Source organism: Pristis pectinata, chromosome 4, assembly GCF_009764475.1.
Source record: "Pristis pectinata isolate sPriPec2 chromosome 4, sPriPec2.1.pri, whole genome shotgun sequence".
NCBI classification, from domain to species: domain Eukaryota; kingdom Metazoa; phylum Chordata; class Chondrichthyes; order Rhinopristiformes; family Pristidae; genus Pristis; species Pristis pectinata.
This window is the reverse complement of record NC_067408.1, coordinates 69499631-69516767: the sequence shown is the minus strand read 5'-3', so window position 1 is coordinate 69516767 and position 17137 is coordinate 69499631. Positions and strand designations below refer to the sequence as shown.

Sequence of the window (17137 nt, the reverse complement as noted above, 5' to 3'; positions counted from 1 at the left end):
ATGTAAAGGTTGTGCCGATTTGTCTACGTATAGCAACTTCCACTTGTTCACCTTGCAAATACCCTGCTCCTCAATTGGGTAAAATTTAAATGATCTGACCTCTAATTATTGCTGACATAATAGCTGATTAAGATGTAATTTACTGATTCAGTATTTTGGTCAAGGTGTCCAGAGTTAGCACAAATCTGAAATACAAAATACACACTCACCACAATTTTACAACTCATATGATTGCTAACAAAATGCACTTGTAGTGTGTTATTATGACTCAAAAAGAACTGATGCAGCTTCGTCCTGGATTTAATTAGGCCCCTAGGATACACAAAGTTATAGTATTTACTGAACAAAATTAATTCTTGGACTGAAAGGAGTATATTTTATGCAGTTAAGATGATCTCCTCTGTTTTAGGTGCATAGAAACAGGCCATGAAACCCAACAGGAATATGTTGATTTTATGCTCCAATCTGGTCATCACAGCAATCTTGACTGTACTTCCTCCCACCCTGCCTCCTGTAAGGGCTCCATTGCATTCTCTCAGTTGATCTTCCTCCTTTGTATTTGCTCCAATGACAAGAACTTTCCCCACAGATGCCTCTGAAAACCTTTCTTTCTTCCTGAACCGTGAACAGAGCCCTTAACCACTTCTCATTTATTTCCATACCTCTGTGCTCGCTCTGTCCAGAAGAGAGGGGGCAAGAGCAGAGTTGTCCTGGTCCTCACCAGTCTTCACATTCAACAGATCATTCATCACAATTTCCACCAGCTCCAGTAGGATTCCACCATCAGGCATCTGTTCCCCTTCCCTCTCCCCTTTTAGCAGTTTAAAGCAATCATTCCCTTCACAACTCCATGATCCAATCTTCCATCCTCACTTCTTCCCTTGCAACTATCTGGGGACCCAGACAGTCCTTCCAGCAGAAGCATCAATTCCCTTGCACTTCTTCCAGTCTAGTGTGGTGCTTTTGGTGTTCACAATGTGATCTCCTCAGAAAAAAACAAATACAGAGCACCTACATTCAGTCCAGAGGAGCAATCCCGTCACCTTCATTCTCCATCCCACTCTTGCTCTGAACTATCTTCTGTGGCCTCCTGCACTATTTAAACACATGACCCAATGTGAGCTTGAGGAACACAACAATATCTTCCATCGCTATTACAGCACCAGCGATCGGGGTTTGATTCCTGTCGCTGTCTGTAAGGAGTTTGTACATTCTCCCGTGTCTGCGTGGGTTTCCTCTGGGTGCTCCGGTTTCCTCCCACATTCCAAAGACGTATGGGTAGGTTAATTTGGGTTTAAAATGGGCGACGCGGACTCGTTGGGCTGGAATGTTTACCACTCTGTAAAATAAAATTCTTTTTAAAAATCTGATTGCAGCCTTCTGAACTCGGTACACATGGAAGCCATCCATGCATAATTTAGGCTCAGTTTATCTCTCTCCATTAGTACAGCCTGACCTGCTGGGCATGTCCCACAGCCCCGCAATTGGCAATACATAACACAGACAAAGAAGCATAATCACCCTCTAACTACTCCATTTATCCATAGTTTCCCTGCCTCACCCTATCTTAAATATTTCCTATATTGTCCATTACTCCCACCACCTTCTCTGCAAATTAAAATTACATTTTTTTTTAATCTTTCCCAGTTCTAACAAAGGGTCTCTGGCCTCTTTCCACCAATGCTGCTTGACCTGCTTAGTTTGACTGAAACCCAATTTTATCCCACTTTATTGTCCTGACCTTCTGTTTCTTTCTGCAAAATGTGCGTATCTGGCTTTTCCTAAATGCATCAATGTTTTGGATATTCTACATTCTAACCAGCATCCGAGTGAATATTCTTCCAAATTCCTCATTGGATTTATTGGTATTTATTTGATTTGCATAATATTTATGTCTCCTGTTTTTGCACTCCCCACAAGCGGAAACATTTTTTCTGTGTACTTTGTCAAATCTCTTCATGACTTTATAAACATCCATAAGGTTACCCCTTAGCTTCCCATTTTCTAGGGGAAGGAGTCCCAGCATGTTCAACCTTTCCTGTTATAGCTAAGATGGCATATGATTATTAATTCAATGCATTTACTTTTACTGTAGAGGCAAGTTTTAGCATCTCTTTCCAACGGTTATAACCAGACCTTGAAGAGGAAAATGGTACTGAAATCCTGTGGGAATATACGAAAGAAGAGAATTGCCTGCTCCACCCCCTCTTATCAGAGTGAGCCAAATTACTCTAATGATCCTATAATAATTCAGGACGAAGAAGATGTTGCTGATATGATAGTTAGTGAGAAGCCAAGTGAATCAGCAACCTTTCATTCCACGGAACAGATCCTGGAAAATGTGATGCCACCAACCAATTCAGCTGTGCCTGGTCAAGTGCTACAGCGCCTGGCCCTAAACCCAGACCTTCAGCAACCGAGCCAGAGGCCACAATCCATACCAGCAACATATAAAATGAACAAACTACTGAACAGCCACAGTCAGCGACCAGTGCTTCAGCAGCTAGAAATAAAGAAAACTTTTCAAACCATAGAAAATGCTCACCAAAACTTTGATTCATCAGCTGATCATTGTAATAATGCGGAGCCTTTGAGGAAGGATCCAATGCTGCAAGATTCATCTTTTGATCTTTCAAAGAACAGCTTTGGTAAGTCAGAACTGCTTTTATGTAGTGAGTCACTTCTTTTTCAGATTTTTGTTTAATACACAGGAATTTAAGAGATTTTAACATGGCACCGTTCAATCACGTTGTTATGAGCAAATTTGGAATTTCTGTTAACTGTATGCACAAGAACTCCATTGCATCTTCTAGTCCTTTGTCTGTTTCCTTGATATATGTGTTAGCCCTTCTGTAAATAACTTAAGTTGAACAACATTATTTTTGGTCTAATAGTGCAAGACCATAACCATGCTATGCCAGAAGAAATAAGCTTATGTTTCTTTTAAGCTTTCAGTTTTCAGCAATGAAGACCTATAGTTTGTCAGTGCCCTTGATTATTTCTCTTTGGGATGGTTTGGAGTGTTATGAACTTCCCCTGTTAAGTAGCTTGAGTCAGTGTTGGATCTGTTTCACATGCATGCTCCTTGTTTGTATTCATTGCTCATTGCAGCAGGATTAACTGACTGATCATCAGGAGGTACTTACGAACTCTAAAAGCATCAGAGGACCCAGCCACTAGTGCATCTGCAATTAAAGTCATAGTCATACAGCACAGAAACAGGCCCTTCAGCCCACCAACTCCATGCTTACTATCAAACACCCATAATGCTGGTTCCTTTTTTAATTCTCCCTATATTTTCCTCAACTCCCTCCAGATTTTACCCTTCATGCACATATTAGGGGCAATTTAGAATGACCTATTAACCTACCAACTGGCACGTCTTTGGGATGTGGCAAGAAACTGGAGCACACAAAGAAAACACACAGGGTCACAGTGAGAATGTGCAAACTCCACACAGACAGCACCAGAGGTCAGGATTGAACCCAAATCAGTGGAGCTGTGAGGCAGCAGCTCTAATAGCTGCGACATTGTGCCATCTGTTTTTTTTTGTTTCATTTTAATGTTGAATTATTACTTTTCAAATTCATGATCCAAAAAAACCAAAAAGAATTGAGATGGAAGTTAAGGATAGATTAAAATGGTAAGGGTAAATTAATAAAGAAATCAATGTGTAGAAAAAAGTAATACTGCATTCACGCACCTTCCATATTAAAAGAATATTAAGTGGTTACCCATGTCCTGCAATGATTACATCTGATTTTTATTGGTTGTGTTTAGGCTGATAATTGAGAGGTAATTGAGAGACCTCTCTGAGATATAGGGTTACACTCGCCACCTTTCAATCTATAGGAACTGTTCCAGAATCTATGAAGTTTTAGAAGATAGCCACTTTTTTTACATCATGGGATTCAAGTCGTCATTGTTAGATCTGGAGATATGTTGTCCAGAAGGTTCTTCAGAAGTCAAGGATGAGGTGAAAATCTTATGGTTGCAGCCATTTTATTAGGAGTTCATTATAGTACAGATCAGACAGGGTCAGCCAGTACCAGCCAGTAACATAACAACGAGAAGTAACAAAGGAACTTAAGCACGTGCTTCCCTTTTATACTGCAAACTGGTCTGGACTGGTTTAGATAAGAAACCTGTTTAGCAGGTACTGACCAAATCACACTTCAGCTTTGCAGACAAACTACACAAGGATAGAACCAAAATATACTACAAGCTAATAAAAGTTTACAGACAAACAGGTGATTATATAAATCCGGTAGTGTAGTGGTTAGCATAATGCTTTACAGCGCCAGCGACTGGGGTTCAAATCCGGCCACTGTCTGTAAGGAGTTTGTATGTTCTCCCCGTGTCTGTGTGGGTTTCCTCTGGGTGCTCCGGTTTCCTCCCACATTCCAAAGACGTACAGGTTAGGAAGTTATGGGCATGCTATGTTGGCGCCAGAAGCGTGACGACACTTGTGGGCTGCCCCCCAAATCACTACGCAAAAGATGTATTTCACTGTGTTTCGATGTACATGTGACTAATGAAGAGATCTTATCTTAAAACTTGGTGTACTTGGAATTCGAACATACAAGGGATGCTCACTTCCAATACTGTTGTTAGAGAAAATTGTATATTATCATATGACCTATGTTTTCCCAGCTGAGAAAGCCTGAGGTAACACTGGTATTTAAAGCCTATTCGCAAAATGTATAGAAAGCTAGTTACAGTGACAACTTCTGCAAAATATGGTGCTCACCATCTTGCACCAAACTAATGTTCCAAATGCACAGCGCCTGGTGCTGAAAGGGAAGTGAAAGTACATTTCATTGCCGACCAAGATTCCCATCTAAGCTAGTCCCATTTGTCCGTGTTTGGCCCATATCCCTCTAAACCTTTTCCATCCATGTTCCTGTCCAAGTACCTTTTAAACTCTCCAAAGCTACTTTAACCTCCCAAACCCTCAACCTCTGCCACCTCATACAAGGGCAGCAGGTACATGGGAAGAGCACCACCTGCAGGTTTTCCTCTAAATCGCGCACATATTTATCCAATGACATCTATCCAAGATATTTATCTTGGATAGATGTCATTGTTCCTTCATCATTGCTGGGCCTAATTCCTACCCAATGCACTGTGGAAGTATCTTCACTAGAAGGGCTACAGTAGTTCAAGAAAGCGGCTCACCACCACCTTGTTAAAGGCATTTGGGGTGGCTAATTAGCACTGGTCTTGCCAGTTACACCCACGTGTAACAAATGAATGGAAAACAAAATGGGTAGATTTGTAAGCAAGCTATCTCCATATAGTCTGAGGTGAAAGTCAGTTTTGGAGAACTGAATGGCCTCCAGTGAATACGCACCTAATAATCTACTTTCTGACTTTTCACCTTCACAAAAAGGGAAATTAGGCAGGTTATCATAAGAGTCACACAGCTCAGAAATGGGCCCTTCAGCCCAACTCGCCCATGCGACCAAGGTGTCCATCTAAGCCAGTCCCATTTCCCAGCGTATGGCCCATATCCCTCTAATCCTTTCCTGTCCAGGTACTTACCCAAATGTCTTTTAAATGTTGTTAATGTACCAGCCTCAACCACTTTCTCTGGCAGCTCATTCCATATATGGACCACCCTTTGTGTGAGGAAGTTGCCCCTCGGGTCCCTTTTAAATCTTTTCCCTCTCACCTTAAACCTATGCATCTAGTTTTTGATTCCCTTTCCCGGGAAAAAGACTGTATGCATTCATCCTCATGATTTCATTGACCTCTATAAGGTCAACCCTCAGTCTCCTATGCTCCAAGCAATAGTCCTAGCCTGCCCAACCTCTCCTTGTAACCATGTCCTGGATCTGAAGCATGCCGCAGGAGTGGGTGGGATGGGAGAAGCTGGGGTCCAGAGTATCAAGGAACCTACTTGTCTTCGCTCTTGATGGATCAGGCTTTGTCCTTGGCTGTCTCGGCTGGAGGGCAACAGTTGTATAACAGGCATCTAATTTACTCTCAGGATACGAGGTTATTGTTCAAGATCTCAGGTGTGCTGCACAGGAATGTTGGTCTGGATTGTGAATTCAGAATGAGAGTTGAGGCTACACCCCATATTTTCCTCAGTGAGTGGATGCTTGTAAGTCAGTGCAAGGAAATACTTTGGTGGGGGGTGGGGGTGGATGCATGGAAGAGAGATGAACGGAATCTTTTAAAAGTCATTAAGTCCAGAAGTCACAATTGAATAGGATAGCCTCAGTGAAGGCCACTTTAAGATCAGTTTTAATTAGTATGTAATTGTAGGGAAAAAATGCTGATTACAAACAGATGATTCTACATCCTCCTAATGAAATTAAAATTGGTATCAGTGTTTCAGATCAGGATGTACATTAAGACAGTAATGCAGAAATATTTTGACTTCAGATAATAGGATTTCACTTAAGGAAATAAAACAACTGGTTAAAAAGAACAACTTGTATAACTTCACCAACATTCCTTAAAGTTATGAACTGGGATGAGTTGTTGAATCTAGGGTATTTCAGGGTCCAGATGACCGTGATAAGCAACGTAAACTTGGGTTGTGTTTCATGATATCACTGGAATCTGCACACCAATTGTAGAAATAAAAAAAAGCTTCAGGATAATTTCATAATGCAACCAGTTATTGAACAACTTCAGTTCTGTGGAATGTGTACAGGACATGCTAGAATTAATGGCTGTGAGAGAGTACATTAACTACCCGATGTCTTGATTGTAGATAAACCAGTTGCCGTGGCACAATGTCAAGCATATCAAGCATGCCCTGGGTTCACTTCTAGGTTTGAATCTCACTAGGAGTGGCTGCTACACTTTGAGTCCTTGCCTATGATAGGAATCCTGCCCAGAAATCCTGCCTGCTGAGAAATATGGAGGTTGTGAATAACCTGATGACATACTCTAACTAAATTTTACTTGGTTGTCATGTTTCGTGGGTCCCTGGTATGTTAGTGGAGGATCCAGGATTACATCATTTTCACTGCAGATCCATTCACAACAAACAGCATAAGTAAGATATCAATGCATAGATTTCCTGGAAAGCATCCTATTTAGATTCATTTGTCTCAAAAGTTTGAATTGAACTTGTAAGTCACGGTGACCGTGATTTAGTTTGTTCATGAGAGAAGTTGATTCTACACATTGTGTCATTCCTAAAGTTCATTTTCTCTATTTTTCTTAAGGATTTCTGGGGAATCCCAAGCGCAGTGTTAAAATACCTGGTGCATTTATATTGAAGGCCAGTCAGAAGACCCAGCCAAAGTTAGCAGCACGTTATTTGGCCAGGAATTTGTTCACCGATGAGGTTCTCATATCAAGTAGTGTTCTGGGAAACAAGCAGTATGGGCTGAAATCACTGGATCCAAACAAACTTGCAGCTGTGAGAGGTGAGCTAAACTAATCTTTTGCACTTAGAATTGGATATCGCCTCAGCTTAGTTCTTTGAGAAGATTAGCTGATTTTAAAGTTTTAATTTCAGGCAAACTGTCCTGTAGGAACCATTTATTCAGAAGTGTTATTCTAAAGCAATGCTTGGATGGTCTCTTCAAGCATTACTAGTGCTTGTGGGTGGCATGGTGGTGCAGCTGGTAGAGCTGCTGTCTCATACTCCAGCAACCTAGGCTCAATCCTGACCACCAGTGCTGTCCATGAGGAGTTTGCATGTTCACCCTATGACCGCGTGGATTTTCTCAGCTCCAGCTTCTTCCTACATCCCAAAATGTGCAGGTTGGTTAATTGATCATTGTGAATTGCCCTTAGTGCGTACAGGACTGGTAGGATCTGGGGGTGGAGTGGAATGTGGGGTGAATAAAAAGGGTTAGTGTAAAAGTGGGTCCTTGATGGTCAGCATGGACTCAGTGGGCAAAGGGACTGTTTCTGTGCTGTGTTTCTCAGTGGCTGCCCATTTAATATGGGCATTCTTCAAGCAAAGGAGGTTGGCTGTCACTGAGCTTCTCTGACTTGGTTACAGGGAGATGAGGGAGGCCGTATTGAGTGTAGCTATTTATGGGTTAAAGTGATGTCTTTGGAAGCTACAGGGAGTAACTCCTCTTCCCTTGGCTGTCTAAGCACAGCACTCTTTCAGTCTTTGTGTTTGGTGCTCTTCACAGAGAGGTCTTGTTAAAACGAGAATGTCATGTTACATATCAGCCTGGGGATGACCCTAAGATCTGGGGGCACTGGGCACGGTATCATGATTGAACAATGCAGGAGTGGAGTCTAAGTCCAATTGTGATTTGAGGAGGAATCTGGGAGAATGGGAAGGGAAATCGTAGAATACTAAAGAGAGGTTTTAGGAACATGTGATAAGGTCTGGTGATCACTAGGATAGGAAATTTGGGAAAACATGCTGAGCGAAGTCCTGGGGACTGTGAATTCTCAGGCTATTGGAGATTACAATGGATTATAGGGTTCTCCACACACAGTATCAGCGATGTCTGAAGAATTCACTAAGTGTGATGAAAATGTTGAATGATGATGCCTGATTTGGGCATGAGGGAAGGAAGTAATTCTGAAAATAAGAAATATCAATTGGGCAATAGGTTCTGGAGTAGGTGGGAGATGATCTAACAGCCTACAAGGCAATGTGACCCAAGTCACCATTGTCTTTTAAACCATCTGCCCTTGAGTCTGCACTATATGCAGTATAGGTCCTCTCCAGTTTACGAATGCCTGACTTATGGACAGCATGTACATACAAACCAGTGTTTGGGAGACCAGCAGGATGGATTTCGTGGCTGCTTTGGGGCTGCAGGCATCTTCTGACATGTGGGAATATCTAAATAGTTGAGTTAAACATCCTAGTTTAACTCCACAATGTTCCTAGTTGGCCAATGTTTTTACTTAAATATAATGCCAGGCAGCCACATTTCTGACTTGCGAACTCCCCGGGTTATGACAGGAACAGAACCCTGTTGTAACCCGGGGAGGACCTGTCAATGCTTAATATCAGCTTCCTCACCAGATCACCTAGCCACCACCATAAGCAGGCACTGCCTTCATCATCAGCTGGTTTCTGCTTTCATGTCCCTGTCATAAAGTAGTTAAATGGGAATCTTCAGTTGCTTAATATTAATGGATGAGGGTTTTGAATTAGGGTGCACAATTTCTTAATGGAAGTTGAAGCCTCCCAAGTGCATTGTATGAGTTGTTTCTCTGTTTAAAGTCCTCTAATAAACACAAGCCAAAAGAAGTCATAAAAATTACACAGAAGTTCATAAATCAGATAGTTGCCATGTTCTTATATCTAAAGATACTTTTGAATATCTTAAAATGTTTCAAAGAGAGGTCTGTTAATTGAAATTTTCAATAACAAGCAGGCAATTGACCAAAACAAACAGCTTCTTAAAAATTAATCTCATTTTTCTTAAAGAACCTTGCTTTATTTCAAGTTAAATAAACTTGATTTCACAAATCTTTTATTTAATCAAGAATAATTGGGGGGGATAAAAAAACACAAACTCTCGATTATCATAGAATAAGTATTTGCAAGCTCTTATCCATCAGCTTCATCTGAAATACAGTTTGCGCAGTGAAAATTTCCAACTGCACTTAAGGGTTTGAAAGTTCACTTCAGTTGATGTGGGATTGAAATACCCAATTGATGCCCAAGCTTTTGAGCCAGAATGAAGGTTTTGATTGAAGTTTAATTAAAGTATTAGAAAACTGGAGGTGATTAATTAGTTAACTTTAATCAAGTTATTGTGAAATATGCAATTACTATTTTGTTTAAGTATATTCAGTTATTGAGGAGGGGAAGGTCACAGCTTTGTTTTTCAAAAAAATGTCTGTGTTAGGACTTGCTGCCTAAACAAAATTGGTTTACAATTTGTCTATTGTTTCTGTGGAACAAAGGAGTAGTCGTTCCCTTCCTAATCAATAAATCGTAACATTGTGATTTAAAATGACTGTGGTGCCCAACCCCCTCCTCCAGTGATGTACCCTGCCAGCATGTACAATGGCTGAAGGTCATTGCAGAGACAGCGTTGGCGGTAGTTGAGGACAGCTGACATCAGTGTACCCGTGACTGTATTCAGGAGAAGGGGGAAAAAAATCAAAGGGAAAATGAGATTCACTGCTGGATTAAAGGCAGACATGTGCTAATTTTAGGCAGACATTACCAGTTTTAATTTAAATTGGTTTACATGTGCCCAAAAATAACACACAGAGGGAAAACAGAGTTATCAATATTAATTAGAAAATCTACTGTTACTTTCTTCATATCAGCTCTGGATACTCAGTTCAGGTTTAGAAGCTTTGCTTCAGCAGCTTCTCAGAAAATCATGACTTAATCTTATGCTTCGAGAACAATTAAAAAAAAATTTTTCCTTTCCATATTACAAATTTGTCAGGTTGCATTTTCCTCCGAGCTACTGCAGTCTGGCTGTATGCATTACTGAAGTGAATTAGTATTATTCTACAACTGCATCTTCTTCTTAGGCAGTCCACTGGGATCATGGACGACTTGCTTCCACTCCAGTTTTGTGGGTTCTGTGGGGCTTAATGAGGCCAATGTGGGACCTGCAGATCCTTCCATAGATGGGGCAAATGTTGGCGGAGTAGTTTGTGAGGCAGTGTACTCTTTCCGCTACTCATGTAGGGCTTCCGTATGCTCCTAATGCAGGTCCTCTGTTCTCATCCAGATTGCTCCTTCCCATTTTGAATGGTTAGGGATCAGAGGTTCTAGGGAGTCAGTAGGAATTTTGCACCTTCTTCAAGGAGGTTTTGCACATATCCTTGTATCTTTTTCTCTTTCCACCTGATAATCTCCTCTCATGACAAAGCTCAGAATAGTGTGTGTTTCTGGAGTCTGGAGTTGCACATGCAAACAATGAGGCCAACTCTACACTGGCAACTGACTAGGGCCTAGATGCTGGGGTTGTTGCCTTAGGAGAGGACATTAGAACATAGGACATTACAGCACAGTACAGGCCCTTCGGCCCACGATGTTGTGCCGACATTTCATCCTGCTCTAATATCTATCTAACCCTTCCCTCCCACAGAGCCCTCCATTTCTCTATCATTCATATAGCTACCTAAGAGTCTCTTAAATGTCCCTAATATATCTGCCCCCACAACCTCTGCCGGCAGTGTGTTCCACGCACCCACCACTCTCTGTGTGGAAAACTTACCTCCGACATCCCCCTTATACCTGCCTCCAATCACCTTAAAATTATGTCCCCTTGTGTTAGTCATTGTCGCACTGGGAAAAAGTCTCTGACTGTCCACTCAATCTATGTCTCTTATCTTGTACACCTCTATCAAGTCACCTCTCATCCTCCTCCTCTCCAAAGAGAAAAGCCCCAGCTCACTCAACCTATTCTCATAAGGCATGCTCTCCAATCCAGGCAGCATCCTGGTAAATCTCCTCTGCACCCTCTCTAAAGCTTCCACAACCTTCCTATAATGAGGCAACCACAACTGAACACAATACTCCAAATGTGATCTAACCAGAGTTCTATAGAGCTGCAACATTACTTTGTGGCTCTTGAACTCAATACCCTGAATAATGAAGACCAGCACACCATATGCCTTCTTAACAACCATATCAACTTGGGCTGCAACCTTGAGAGATCTATGGACTTGGACCCCAAGATCCCTCTGTTCCTCCACACTGCTAAGAGTCTTGCCATTAATCTTGTATTCTGCCTTCAAATTCAATCTCCTGAAGTGTATCACTTCACACTTTAAGTGCGCAGTAAGTGCACAGGCGCGTGACGTCAGTCGGTAGCGCGTGCGCACAGTTTAAAAAGAGCAGGGAAGCCTTTGGTGTTTCGATCAGGAGCAAGAGGCCAGCGCACTGAAACAGCCAAGGAGTTCCAAGGAGATAAGTGTTTTTTCCTCTTTCTTCTAACGGTTTCGGAGATAGCGAGGAGTAAGTGCGCAGGCGCGCAACGTCAGTCGGTAGCACGCGCACAGTTTAAAAAGAAGACTGCCATATCCAGTGGGCAGCATTAGAGCGGGCAGTGGAGTGAGAGGGAGCAGAGTGAATTGGGCTTTGGCTCAAGGGGCTTCGGCTTAAAGGGGTGAGGCAGGTGAGTAGCTGGTAAGTAAAGGTAAGGTTTACCTGTTATCTGTTAGAAATTTTTAAGTAGGGAAAAACTAGGTAGGGGGAAAGGAAATTAGTTCAGATGGAGGACATGGTGGTGTGCTGCAGCTGCTTGATGTGGGAGCTTGTGGACTCGTGGACCTTGCTGTGGTCCATGATGGCCACATCTGCAGTAAGTGCTTGAGGCTGGAGGAACTTCGGCTCAAAATTGATGAGCTGGAGTTGCAGCTTCAAACACTGCGGAGCATGAGGGAAGGAGAGAGTTATGTAGATACTGTGCATCGGGAGACAGTCACCCCCCTTAGAGCAGGTACTTCTGGGGTCCAGGAAATAGATAGAAGGGTGACTGTCAGGGGAGGGAAAAGGAAAAAGAAAACGAACAGGCAGATAGCGCAGAGGACCCCGGAGGCTGTTGCCCTCAATAACAGGTTTTCCGCTTTGGAAGCTGTTGGGGGGGATGACCTGCAGGGGTCTAGCAGCAGTAGCCAGGTCTCTGGCACTGGGACCGGTCCTGCTGCTCAGAAGGGAAGGGAGGAGAAGAGGAAAGCAGTAGTGATAGGGGACTCGATAGTCAGGGAAACAGATAGGACGTTCTGTGGCAGTGAGCATGAATCCCAGATGGTATGTTGCCTCCCAGGTGCCAGGGTCCGGGATGTCTCTGATTGGGTCCACAGGATTCTTGAGCGGGAGGGAGAACAGCCAGAAGTCGTGGTTCATGTTGGTACCAACAACATAAATAGGAAGAGGGATGAGGTCCTGAAAAGTGAGTTTAGGGAGCTAGGCTGAAGGCTGAAGAACAGGACCTCAAGGGTAACAATCTCGGGATTGCTGCCAGTGCCTTGTGGTAGTGAAGGTAGGAATAGGAGGAGATGGCAAATAAATGCGTGGCTGAGAAGTTGGTGCAGGAGGGAGGGTTTTAGATTTTTGGATCATTGGGATCTCTTCAGGGGAAGGTGGGACCTATACAGAGAGGACGGGTTACACCCGAACCTGAAGAGGGGGCCAATATCCTTGCAGCCAGGTTTGCTAGGGTGGTTTGGGAGGGTTTAAACTAGTTTGCAAGGGGGATGGGAACTGGAGGAGTAGGTCAGAGGAAGAAGGGGATGGGGAAAAGTCAGATCTAACAGGTAGAGAGGCTTTGAGGAAGGAGAAGCAGAGTATAGGCTATAAAAGTAGTAAGGCGGATGGGCTAAAGTGCATTTACTTACATGCAAGAAGTATCAGGAATAAGGGGGATGAACTGAGAGCTTGGATAAGTACATGGGACTACGATATTGTGGCTATCACAGAGACATGGCTGACATCAGGGCAGGAATGGATATTGAATATTCCTGGTTTTCAGTGTTTTAAAAGGGATAGGGAGGGGGGAGAAGAGGAGGAAGGGTGGTGATACTGGTTAAGGGACACTACTACAGCGGCAGAAAGGGTGGATAATGTAGAAGGATCCTCTCTAGACTCATTATGGGTGGAAGTTAGGAACAAGAAAGGAGCAGTTACTCTACTGGGAGTATTCTATAGGCCCCCTGGTAGCAGTAGGGATACTGAGGAGCAGATTGGGAGGCAGATTTTGGAAAGATGCGAAAATAACAGGGTTATTATAGTGGGAGACTTCAACTTCTCAAATATTAATTGGCACCTGCTTAATCCCAAAGGTTTAGACAGGGCGGAGTTTGTTAAGTGTGTACAGGACGGATTCCTCTCACAGTATGTTGACAGGCCAACTAGAGGGAATGCCATATTAGATATAGTATTAGGTAATGAACCAGGTCAGGTGACATCTATCGGTAGGTGAGCATTTGGGGGACAGCGACCACTGCTCCGTAACCTTTAGAATTGTCATGGACAGGGATAGGAGCAAAGAGGACGGGAAGATATTTAATTGGGGAAAGGCGAATTATGGGGCTCTAAGGCGAGAACGTGAGAGTTTAAATTGAGGTGACATTTTTGAAGGGAAATGTACTATAGAGATGTGGTCGATGTTCAGGGATCTCTTGCAAGATGTTAGGGATAAATTTGTCCCGGTGAGGCAGAGAAGGAATGGCAGGGTGAAGGAACCATGGGTGACATGGGAGGTGGAACAACTAGTTAGGAAGAAGAAGGCAGCATACATAAGGTGTAAGCAGCAAGGATCAGACAAGGCTCGTGAGGAATATAGGGTAGCAAGGAGGGAACTTAAGAAGGGGCTGAAGAGAGCGAGAAGGGGATATGAAAAGGCTTTGGCGAGTAGGGTTAAGGAGAATCCCACGGCTTTTTACTCGTACGTGAAGAGCAGAAGGATGGCTAGAGTAAAGGTAGGTCCAATTAAAGACACAGGTGGGAAGATGTGCCTGGAAGCTGTGGAAGTAGGTGAGGTTCTCAATGAATACTTCTCTTCAGTATTCACCAAGGAGAGGGGTCTTGATGACGCTGAGGACAGTGTTGGTAAGGGTAATGTTCTAGAGTATGTAGATATCAAGAGAGAGGATGTGTTGGAGCTGTTAGAAAATATTAGGACAGATAAGTCCCCAGGGCCTGACGGAATACTCCCCAGGCTGCTTCGTGAGGCAAGGGAGGAGATTGCTGAACTGTTGGCTAGGATCTTTGAGTCCTCGTTGTCCACGGGGATGGTACTGGAGGATTGTAGAGTGGCGAATGTTGTCCCCTTATTCAGGAAAGGTAGTAGGGATAGTCCAAGGAATTACAGACCAGTGAGCCTTACGTCTGTGGTGCGCAAGCTGTTGGAAAGGATTCTTAGAGATAGGATCTATGAGCATTTAGAGAATCATGGACTGATTAGGGACAGCCAGCATGGATTTGTGAAGGGAAGATCTTGCCTCACTAGCCTGATAGGGTTCTTTGAGGAGGTGACCAGGAAGATTGATGAGGGTAGTGCAGTGGATGTGGTCTACATGGATTTTAGTAAGGCGTTTGACAAGGTTCCGCATGGTAGGCTTCCTCAGAAGGTCAGAGGCCAAGGGATCCAGGGGGGCTTGGTCGTGTGGATTCAGAATTGGCTTGCCTGTAGAAAGCAGAGGGTTGTGGTGGAGGGAGTGCATTCAGATTGGAGGGCTGTGACTAGTGGTGTCCCACAGGGATCGGTTCTGGGACCTCTACTTTTTGTGATATTTATTAATGACTTAGATGAGGGGGTGGAAGGGTAGGTTAGCTAGTTTGCAAATGACACAAAGATCGGTGGTGTTGTGGATAGTGTGGAGGGCTGTGGAAGCTTACAGAGGGATATTGATAGGATGCAGAGCTGGGCTGACAAGTGGCAGATGGAGTTTAATCTGGAGAAGTGTGAGGTGGTACACTTCGGGAGGACAAACTCCAAGGTGGAGTACAAGGTAAATGGCAGGATTCTGGGCAGTGTAGAGGAGCAGAGGGATCTGGGGGTTCATATCCACAGATCACTGAAAGCTGCCACACAGGTGGATAGGGTAGTTAAGAAAGCTTATGGGATGTTAGCTTTCATAAATCGTGGGATCGAGTTTAAGAGCCGTGAAGTAACGATGCAACTTTACAAAACTCTGGTTAGAGTACTGTGTCCAGTTCTGGTCGCCTCATTATAGGAAGGATATGGAGGTGTTAGAAAGGGTGCAGAGGAGATTTACCAGGATGCTGCCTGGATTAGCGAGTATGGATTATGAGGAGAGACTAAAGGAGCTTGGGCTTTACTCATTGGAGAGAAGGAGGATGAGGGAAGACATGATAGAAGTATACAAAATATTAAGAGGAATAGATAGAGTGGACAGCCAGCGCCTCTTTCCCAGGGCACCAGTGCTCAATACAAGAGGGTATGGCTTTAAGGTAATGGGTGGGAAATTGAAGGGAGACGTCAGAGGGAGGTTTATCACCCAGAGAGTGGTTGGTGCATGGAATGCGCTGCCGGGGATGGTGGTGGAGGCTGATACGTTGGGCAAGTTCAAGAGATTGTTAGATAAGCATATGGAGGAACTTAAGATAGAGGGATATGTGGGAGGAAGGGGTTAGATAGTCTGAGGAGTGGTTTGAAGGTCGGCACAACGTGGTGGGCCGAAGGTCCTGTATTGTGCTGTATTGTTCTATGGTTCTATGGAACTCCATCTGCCACTTCTCAGCCCAGGTCTGCATTATATCAATATCCCGTTGTAATCTACAGCAACCTTCTGCACTATCCACTACACCACCAACCTTTGTATCATCAGCAAACTTACAAACCCACCCTTCCACATCCTCATCCAAGTCATTTATAAAAATCACAAAGAGCAGGGGTCCCAGAACAGATCCCTGCGGAACACCACTTGTCACCGACCTCCAGGCAGAATACGCTCCATCTACCACCACCCTCTGTCTTCTATGGGTGAGCCAATTCTGAATCCACACAGCCAAGTTTCCCTGGATCCCATGTCTCCTGTCTTTCTGAATGAGCCTTCCAGGAGGAACTTTATCAAATTCCTCACTAAAATCCATGCACACCACATCCATTGTTCTACCTTCATCAATGTGCTTTGTCACATCCGCAAAGAATTCAGTCAGAATTGTGAGGCATGACCTGCCCATCACAAAGCCATGCTGACTGTCCCTAATCAGCTTGTGCTTCTCCAAATGCCCATAAATCCTGTCTCTAAGAATCTTCTTCAGTAAATTTGCCCACCACTGAAGTAAGACTCACTGGTCTATAATTCCCAGGGTTATCCCTACTTCCTTTCTTAAACAAAAGAACATTTGCCACCCACCAATCATCTGGCACTACTCCTGTGGCCAGTGAGGACGCAAAGATCATTGCCAAAGGCACAGCAATCTCTTTCCTCGCTTCCCGTAATAACCTGGGATATATCCCATCCGGCCCCGGTGACTTATCTATCCTAATGTTTTTCAGAAGTTCCAGCACATCATCTTTCCTCACGTCGACATGCCCTAGCGCATCAGCCCGTCGTATGCCATCCTCACAAACGTCAAGGTCTCTCTCACTGGTGAATACTGAAGCAAAGTGTTCATTAAGGACCTCCCCTACCTCTTCCAACTCTAGGCACGTTTCCTCTTTTATCCCTGATCGGTCCTACCCTCACTCTAGTCATCCTCTTATTCTTCATTGATTCACTTATCATTCAAGTGCGTGGAGGATTT

The 17137-nt window shown here is 43.7% G+C and overlaps 1 protein-coding gene across 2 annotated transcripts in view; it reads left to right on the top strand.

Annotated features, from left to right (window-relative positions):
• LOC127569274 (uncharacterized) overlaps positions 1 to 17137 on the top strand; it is a 106869-nt gene that overhangs the window by 54591 nt on the left and 35141 nt on the right. Inside the window, exons 7-8 of one of the 2 annotated variants that reach the window (XM_052013759.1) lie at positions 2096 to 2648; positions 7188 to 7391. In XM_052013759.1, the coding sequence (XP_051869719.1) occupies positions 2096 to 2648; positions 7188 to 7391 (757 nt within the window). The remainder of the gene's footprint in view (positions 1 to 2095; positions 2649 to 7187; positions 7392 to 17137) is intronic. The other variant, XM_052013760.1, reaches the window with a different exon arrangement.